Here is a 9978-nt window from a genome sequence, read left to right on the forward strand (position 1 = left end):
TTGCTTCGTTCATACACAAGCTCATTTACATAATGTGTGTCGGAAATACTAGGGGTGGGGGGGGGATTCCTAAGTTAGGAATTCCAAATAGCCGGTTATGTTCAGATATACGGTCCAACCGATTGACAGCCGTAGAACATGCAGACTTATACCTAGGTCTGAAAGCAGCTAATGAGACGTGATCAGAGTGTCCTAGGTGGGGGAGGTGTATGGCTTTGTATAGTCATGTTAGTGCAGACATGGTCCAATTTCTTGTCTCTAGTGGGGCAGGATACATTTTGATGGAATTTAGGCAGTAAGTTCGAGTGGTTGAAGTCCGTAACAATGTAGGCTGCCTCGGGATGCGGAGTTTGTTGTTTACCGATAGCAGAATGAAGTTCTTTCATGGCAAACTTAGCGTTAGCATTCAGTGGTATAGGCAGCTAGATAGAAAGGTCTACACTTAACCATGAGATACTTAAGGTTAGCAGAGCAGTGACTCTCGGTGATGGTAGTGATTCAACAGCTGTTCTGCTAGCTTGATAGCTTGAAAACTTGTGTGCAAGCACAGACACAGGCATATTAATATCATCATAACCATGCCACAGATGAAACCTTGCGTGCAAACACACATGCACATACCACACACACACCACACAAGTTTTTTACCTTAATACAACAGCTTCAAAGCAAGGGCGTAGGTTTGGGCTCAGCTTTGGTGGGGACACATTGATTTGATTTGGGATCCCCCACCATCTTGATGCCATCAGTAATATTGAATATTGTGTGATCATTCACATAATTTGCGATCCTACACTTTGATGATCCTCTACACACACACATAGAACGTGATGGCTTATGGCTTGGAATTCATATTTGTTATATATTTTGTTAATAATTTATAGTATTTTGATTGGGGGGGTGGTATTGTACTGACCACCCACAAACTACCCCCTAAAGCAGAACATGATACTAATTAGCTGTTGGGTTAGCGCATAGCAAGGCCTTTTCTTAACCCAGGGAGGCGCCACCATCATTCTAGGAAATCCTGTCATCTCCGCAATACAAAGGGTCAAAGGGCAGATAACACACATTGATGGTGGAGTAGTCCTATTACCTAATTTGGTTACCGGCTCTAGCTTGGAAAAGGAGCCGGTTGGAACAGGGGAGGGTTCAAATTCTACATTAAGTTCACAGGAACTTCTTAACATACACCTGTGGGATCTATATAAGCAGTAACAGGTCAACAGTAAGTTGCTCCATGGACCAATCTTCAGATGCAGTCCAGCTTGCAAATAAAGCTGCCAGTCTTCAGTATTTTCAGCCTCTTCGAGTTTCTCTGTATTTGAATCAGTTTTTCTATAAAAATACAAATACTCCACAACTGCAGGGGGAGTGCAATACTGTAGCAAAAAAGCTTAACATGCATTGGATACCTTTAACATGGGAAATTGACTCTCAGCCCCTGAGTTACTGCAGATATTTGAACTTCCGTGTTGGCTACATTGTTTGGTATTGAATGTCGCATGTTGAACCATGAATGTCTATGTCTAGAAGCATGTGTACAAAAGCAAACATTTAGCTGACAGTGCTGCAATCAGACATACTGTACTTGTGTTGTCTCACACAGCCCCAACACACACACACACACACACACACACACACACACACAAAATAAAACCAGCCCTGAATGAGGAAGTATTCAGAGAGAGAGAGAAATGTGGAATATTTCATGTTGCTGATGCATGATTGCATTGTTAATTGATTAATTAATGTATTATTACATTTACATATTAAAATAATGTATTATTAATTAATTCATTGATTGATTAATTAATATAATTCACACAGCACGCATAATCTCAGCTATGTCAAGTCAAATAAACAACAACGGAACAAGGTCAAACTAAAATATTCCCCAGGTCATTAACTCAACAGATGGCCAACTCCCATTCGAGAGGAAGAAAACATTCCCCTCTCTTTTCACCCCCTGATAGCGTGGTCGTCGTGCCCGGACAAAATGTTATTGCTAGGAACTATGCAAAACTTGTACGCTTGGCAAGCCACTTAAGTGAAGCATGAAATGTTGACGAATATTAGGGGGAAGTGAGGCCTCAGACACTTTCACTTCCCTATGATCGCTGACGACAGCAATAAGTCCATCAAAAGTCACTTTTATTTAGAACGCACACTCACACTTAAAAACAACAGGTCCAGATCCAGAATGCTTTGATGGAGTAACATTATCAGATTGTGCATGACTGAAAGGAAGAACGACTATGAAGTAAGAGGAAACACAACTATAAATACAAGCACAAAACCAAATGAGAGTTAACAGATAGAAAACAAAAACATTGCATCCAAAGTAAAATAGAGGTAAAATATGAATGATGAATAAAAGGTATAAAATTCAAGACAAATGCATAATGCAGATCAAAGCAGAGAACCATGAAGTTTAATAGAAGGGGGTTGGGGGCTTGACAGAAAGCATGGGGCAACTTCAGACTGGACTGAATAACAGGCAGGCTGCAACAGGTATGGAACTGAAGCTTTCAGTTGCGGAATGTATGTTGCAACAATCAGGTTCCACTTTAATCAGTGGAACTGGCTACACCAAATGTGATAGCTACGCATACATTCGGAAAATAATTGTATGGTTCGCGAGCACAACAGTTAAATTATGTGCCTGGTGTAGCCTTCCTGTAAGAGGAAAAATGTGGGTCTTTTAAGTTGTCATCTCATGAACTGGCCTGTACTAGACTCCTCCAGTTTTATAATAAATAACGTCCCCTCTATGTACTTAACCACCTACCAGACCTAGCTCAGATAATAATTAGGTAATCTGTAAATCAAGTGATTAAAAGATTAGTTAATAGATTAAGCAGTACAATTGTGGCACTGGTGTTTGGTTCATATGTCAAAACAGCCGCCATTTCCCATATTAAAGTTGTTTAGATCTACAGTAGCTGCTGTTAATTAACAAGGTATAGCTACTCTTCATGTCTTTCTCTCTTTCCCCTCACACACTTGCCCAACTCCCTCCCTCTCCTCCATCCTGGACTCACACAGGAAGTCTCTCTTCAGGACGTGAGGAAGGAGATCGGCTTCTGTCAGAAGGTCAAGCTGCCCATTATCGGCGTGGTTGAGAACATGAGCGGGTTTGTGTGCCCCAAGTGCAAGGTAAGTCCAACTGACCCACCCCATTGTTGCTACTACCTGCTCAGGTCAGCCATTCAGAATTATGAACGACACACACACACACCCTCCGCCACACCCTCTACCAGTACACCTGTGACAGTGGGCTTGTTCAGAGATGGTATCTCCCACCCCATTCATTTGGTCAGAGAAAACCCGGAAGTTCTCAATAGCATTTAATTGGCGGGGAGGAAATCCTATGAAATTCTGGGAACCAGGATTCAAAGAATTTTGGCATCATGCCGACTAGATGAATGTTACCCAAGAGACAAGCTGAATGTAAATGTTCCACATCTACTTTAGTACCACCAGTATATCACCGTTGGTGACCTTACCACAGAGGGCAGCTAAGTGGAACTGAGCTGGTCCTGAGCCCGTATCCTTCCCAGATCCTTCCCGGAATTCTTCTGCTTCTTGGATAAAACGTACTGGCTGGCTGTGACTTTTCCCTCACGCCACAGTCATGTATAGGGGTGGGCCTGCTGCTGCTGCTAACGTTTGAACGCGAAGTTCACAGAGATCATAAAACAGAGCTATATCAAGTCTTTGTTTGGATCTAGAATACTTGTTTGGGGCAGGTTATTCAGTAAAAAACAGCAAGTACGTTTTTGGCAAGGTTTGGCTGGAATGCACCAGCATGAAAGATAGCATCTGTTTTTCCATGCTGTCTGTGCCTCTTGGGCGGGATGAATAGAATAATTAAAGGATGGTAGGAAGGAAGTGGGGGAAATAAATGTGTGCAACAGACTACAATGCCAACGTGCTTGGAGAGCTGGTTAGCTAGTTACTAATGTGATATTGGGCTGTCTATTAAATCCCTGCTAGTGCGCCTTATCTAAGCTAGGCCGAGCTTGACACTATCTGAATGTTTCACAGATGTTTCCTACTGACCTTTGATAGTATCAACGCATTCATTTGCATTCATTATTTTTCTCCACAAAATTCGGGAATGTGTGTATTACAGAGATCAAAAGTGAAGAATGAATTTTTTCAACTGTGATCATACCCTTCCCAGCTCTTCATATCCACACAGTAGAATGGGATGGAATGTAGTTGATGGGTATTTAATCAACTTTCTATGCTCTGTATGTTTCACAATACATTGACTTTAAATTTGTGACCCTGGTGCTAATAAAAGGCAAATAATAATACAGAGTTAAGACCTTTTTTTATTATTATTATTATTTTTTTGATTGGCTTTAAACTGAAATGTACATGTCGCTCTCTCTCTTTCTCTCTCTCTTTCTCTCTCAGAACACTTCCCAGATCTTCCCTCCAACCACAGGTGGAGCTGAGAGGATGTGCGAAGAGCTGAAACTCCCTCTTTTGGGAAAAGTGCCCCTGGACCCCCGAATAGGTACTGAGTGCTGAGTGAGAGGACAATAGTTAAGAGGGACAAAATAATCGGGATTTGTATTTTCACAAGAGTCACAACCCATAGATTTTTTTTTTGCTTTCAAAAAGCAGTCTTCAACTCCTGATGTCACAATTCAAAGTACTTGAATACTTTCTAAATGTGCATTGGAAATTGTGGGTCCCAGAGCCAGACCACTGCTCTAGAGTCACCAAAAATACCTGAAAATACTTAAAATTACTTTAAAGCAGGGGTGGGCAAACTTTTTGGCTCAAGGGCCACATTGGGTTTTGAAAATTGGCCGGCTTGCCGCACAACAGGAGCACAATTTGAATTTGCTCAGCTAGTCACTCTGGCAATGAGTAATGATGCTCATTACTTATTCCCTTGTAGCGAGGTGCCCCAATCACATCGGTGGATCTGATATACACCAGGCTAGAGGCGAGGTAAACAGATGGCGACAGTGCTGCAACGTCGAAGTCCGGAATCAGTCAGTAAACATTGGTTGCAGTGTTATCCAATTGCGTCGACGTCCGGAAGCAGTCAGTGCCGGTTAACATTGGTCGTAGTGTTATCCAATTGCGATGAAGTCTGGAATCAGTCAGTAAACATTGCTCTTAGTGTTATCCAGTTGCATGCAGTGAGATTTTCAAATGCATGCTTGGTGCCGCCCCTCGAGTTGGGCCATTACTTTAATCATGGCCAGACCCTAGTCTTTCTAGATTTCCCGGGTCTGGATTTACAGGCTAAGCCCTGGTATAAACTGCTCTGAATTTACTTACCAATTCACTTTATTTTCACTTTACTTTATTTGCATAGTATATATTGTACTTTCACAAGAGTAAACTACTCTGAATTTACTTACCAATTGACTTTCACTTTCCCTTTAACTCAATGCAAAATATTGCAAATATCTTGTCAGGATCAAACATGCTGCCATGGCTCATATGCCACCTCATATCCTACCAACCTCTCAAGTGACACCCACTTTGTTCAGTGATCTGGCTATGGTTTGGGCTGGGGCAGGGCTGTTAATACAGAATTGTGCCTAACCTTTTTAGACAGGTCATAAATGGTTTCCAATAGCCACCTCTATTGTTTTAAAACAAAAAAAAAACATGAACAACATGGAGCCATGGAGTTATCTGAACATTCAGTGACTTTTTTTCATATACTTTTTTAAGGTTGCTTTTGTTTTGGCCTTCTCTGTGTTCTGTGTTTTAGTTCTTGTTTATCAGGTGCAGTGTTTCCTCATTCGTTCGATCATGCGGATTTTCAAACCACAGTGAAACCTGTTTTTTATCTTCGATTAAACAAAAAAAAACAGACAATAGATAAAGATTTACTTCCTCTTCGGTCCGTCCAAGGCATACATAAACGTAACATTTTTTTCTCTCCGTGTCTTTCAAGGGAGAAGTTGTGATGAGGGGAAATCGTTCCTCGGTCAAGTGCCAGACTCTCCTGCAGCCATCGCTTATGGGAACATAGTACAGAGTAAGTCCAGCACCCAATCGGTCCATATTACCCTGCCTCATTTAAACAAATAGGTCAGGCCAAGGCCTGGGAAATTAGGAGCAAAATAAACGTAAATCGCCTGTCAGGTTTATAATTAAGTAGTTCAGTAGTAGTTTCAATGAGATTACGTAACTCAAATTCCACCGATAGTGCTGCCCTGTTGTGAAAGGTGTTTTTACATACCAAACCCCATCAAGCTTGTCTGCACTACCGGTTTGGTTACTCTTTGATAGCAGGCCTATTTTATATGGTTCCCTCTGGCACCTGTTATAGCCAGGTCATTGTCTGTTTTGCCAGGACAGTGCTGCAGATTATTGCATGTCTGAAAGTACAGACTAGAGTCCACTCTAGATGTTCAGATAGGAGTCTCAGTGCAATCAGGCAGAAGGAAGAAGAGTAGTGGCACACTGTAAAGGAGTGTTTGTCCGAGCAGGTGGAGAGAAGACTCAGGTGGAAATCCAAGTGCCAATAACGATTTTTTTTATTATTATTTACTGGTAGGCTACCTGCAGGTTTAAGTGACAAACAAATACCAAACAAAAACTGGACAAACAGAAAACAAAGATAGGACAATGCCCATGCTTCTAGGCCCCTGTTATAGAAATAGTACTTACGTCCTCTCTCGTCAGAGATGCATCCAGTGTTTCCCAGAGAATTGAATTCCATTTGTGGTGGTTGGTTTGCAGAATTAACTTGAATGCAACAGTTTTTAACAAATTAGCACAGTGTGGTTATGATGCTAACCAGATTTAAGCACAATTTAGTACAACCTGGAAAATCATTGTGTGGTGGTCAATGTTGATATTGTGGTGGGCCGCCACAAATAAGTCAATGTATGGGAAACACTGGCATCCCTTTACTAAAGCAACTCCAGGAATTAAATAGCACTGGTCACAACCAAATCACGGTCACAATTCAATTAACATCTTGAAACAATATTTCACCTCTTAGAAACCCTTGCACAGCACAATACTCAGAAGCTTTCTTGTGCAATAACAAAATACTGCGTTTCCAAAAGTAAACAATGAACAAAGAAAAGTTTGCCACAAACACCCCTGCGCTAATGAGCGCTTCCCTACGGGAGCATGCCCCGAACATTGGATAAGGTCTCGCCGTCTGCAAACCGGCTTGCCCCCTGTACACGGAAGGCAGCCATGAAGCCTGGTGAGAAGATTCGCTAGTACAGCATTAACATGCAATCACAAATTTAAGAACTTTCCTTAAGATGTTATGTGCACGCTTGCAACCCCCTAAACTGCATTGATGTTGCGCTATGCAAACAGATACCTTTTAGCGCTTTTACCGATAAACGAATCTTCCACCCCTAATTCCCTTCACCACGCATTCAAGCATTCAGCCCTCCGTACATACATACATACATTCATCCACATGATATTGGCCTAGTACAAACTACATTGTCCATAATCATGCCAATCATCCCCCCAGATCATATTAATTTAAAATGGCCCGTTTTGTTTAAATATTCAGTCTTATTGTCCATACCGCGTCGGGAGATTTGTCAGTTCAAGTGACAGCCGCACTGCGCTCTGTCACACAGACCAGGCTGCAGGTCTTATTTGTTTATCAATTATTAAATGTGGCATCATCAGAAAGGTATCAGATAAAGAAAACAAGTGTAGTATATAAGTATATCTTTTTGGCTTTTTGCCTTTATTGACAGGACAGTGAAGAGGGAGACAGAGAAGGGGAGAGAGAGAAGTTGTAGGATCGGGAAATCACCCCGGTCAGACTCAAACCTGGGTCCCTGTGGGCACTTGGGCCCGTATGTGGTACAGGCCCTGTAGCCAGTTGCGCCACAGTGCCCCCCAGATAGAGAAAATACTGATACTGGAATAATATGAAATGTTGTTGACTAGACGTGCACATAACCAGATGACCGTGTAGACCAATCTTTTTATTTCTTTCTGTAGTGCAGTCTTTTTATTTCTTTCTGTGCTGTCTGATCGTCTGTTTCTTTCTTATCTGCGTTCCATTGCATACATTGATACATAAGCCGCAGCATCTCAGATTATAAGAAACATTTGGTCAGTGGGTGCCTGCGGTCAGAGGAAGCCTCTATTCCTCTTTTCACTCCTGGGAATACAGAAGTGGTGGAATGATGGTGTTGGCAGTGCATTAAGAAATAGAGTTCCTTAGAACTTAGAACTATCGTGCCAAAAAAAAGGGCACGTCAGCTGTTATGATATGGAAAGCATCCACAACTAACCAATTAATTCCTTCTATTTGTCATCTTGCAGAGATCAAGGACTATTGCGCTTCACAGACCACATCCGGAGATGACTCTGAAATGATGTCTGACTAATTCCATATTTAACTAATATAAGTCTGCCGACAGCCACTTCAGGCACTCCCTGAGGAATGTCTAGGATGCACTATTACAGAGAGCAGTATGGAGATGTAGACCTGTGTTGTGAATGGCTGGGATGCACTGTTAGAGAGAGGAGGATGGGTGGGGATGCGGAGCTGTGTTGTGGCTTCCCTGCCCTGTTCTGATGAAATGAGCAAGACCTTTGCTCTTTGCAAACGCACAAAGTTCATAATGTGGCTGCTGCCTGTATCTACATAGACATGCTCATCGATAGGCTCTCTGCTACCTGTGATTTTATTTAAATGATTCTCCCAGAAATGTCTCTGTAGCTCCAGGAAAGCATGCAGTTTTCAAGATTAACATTTCAGCATAATTTAGATAACCAATGTATACAATACATGATAACCAGGTAAACAAAACAATTTTGATTATAATCAAACTCATCTATAGTCTAGTTCTGACGATGAATTCATATCACACAAATTGTATAAGGATTTTCTTTTTAAAAATAATTTTTGTACATATATATATATTTTTTTGTCATTCTTGTCAAATTACAACAAAATAAAAATTATGTAAATAATGTGTAGTTTTGTCTTAGTTTTTGTTTATACAGAGGTTAAATACAGAAATGTTACAAAACTCCAAACCAGGTGCAAGTCTGTTTTAACACCCATTTGTACTGTATGCATCAAACTCGCTGTGTGTGATAATCCCTGTGGGTATTATGTACTTGTTTAGATCCATGGTTTTGAGTAGATCGTTTTATTGTGCTAAAGGGCACTTTTTATATCAGTAACTAGAGGTTACGAAGTACACAATGTAAGGAAGTAGAGGTGTGAAATCCAGTCTTGTATCAATATGCACATGTATGGTTCAAGTGGTACCATGGAAGTTAGGCACTCTCGGAGAAATGCTATATAATGCTATCAATTTCACTATAGGTACACTTAACATACCTGAAAATGTTGCACTGTGCTGTAGGCTATTCATGAGAAGTAAGGTGGGGGGAAACCGAGATCTAGATGGATGTCAACAATGGATGCATGTTCCTCCAAATGAAAGGTCCTTCAGCCAATCAATGCCAGTCAGTTCAGATCTAGATTACATTAGATAACATTCAGCTATCTGTAACCTGACTGACCAAGTCAACATGGCCAACTGTGCCAGCTTGAGCCTGACCACCTCAATGAACTAAGCTAGGCTAACGGTGGGTGTGTCAGACTGAGTTACTGCATGCACAGAGAAGAGAAGGGTATGTATCATCTTATCTAACTCTGGCGGAGATGGCGAATAAGCTTATTTCCCAAAATGTTGGCGTATTGCATTAAAACAATGCTGTGAAACGTTTTGCCACATTTTGAGGAATGTGTTTATCTGGCAACTAGTTTTGGTATCATCTTCAAATTCATTTTGATGGTAGGCTTATGCCAGAGGTGTTACTATGATGGCATCTTTAGGTGGGCATTTGGATTATTATCCAAAGATTATTAGGGTGGGCAATATAAAGAAATGTCTTGTTTGCCTATTAACAAATTACTGTTGGCTGAGATGGGATATCCATATCCATCAGAGGCAAATACAGCAGAGCTGGAGGACAATGTGT

At 41.3% G+C, this 9978-nt stretch overlaps 1 protein-coding gene across 1 annotated transcript in view; it reads left to right on the top strand.

Annotated features, from left to right (window-relative positions):
• The window catches only part of nubp1 (nucleotide binding protein 1 (MinD homolog, E. coli)), a 30683-nt gene extending 21770 nt beyond the window's left edge, over positions 1-8913 (top strand). The window contains exons 8-11 of the mRNA XM_048245575.1: positions 3049-3159; positions 4429-4531; positions 5939-6022; positions 8302-8913. Of these exons, the coding sequence (XP_048101532.1) occupies positions 3049-3159; positions 4429-4531; positions 5939-6022; positions 8302-8366 (363 nt within the window). The 3' untranslated portion in view covers positions 8367-8913. The remainder of the gene's footprint in view (positions 1-3048; positions 3160-4428; positions 4532-5938; positions 6023-8301) is intronic.
• Positions 8914-9978: the final 1065 nt, after the last annotated feature.

The sequence above is a fragment of the Alosa alosa genome, chromosome 6 (genome assembly GCF_017589495.1).
Source record: "Alosa alosa isolate M-15738 ecotype Scorff River chromosome 6, AALO_Geno_1.1, whole genome shotgun sequence".
In the NCBI taxonomy this organism is placed as follows: Eukaryota; Metazoa; Chordata; class Actinopteri; order Clupeiformes; family Clupeidae; genus Alosa; species Alosa alosa.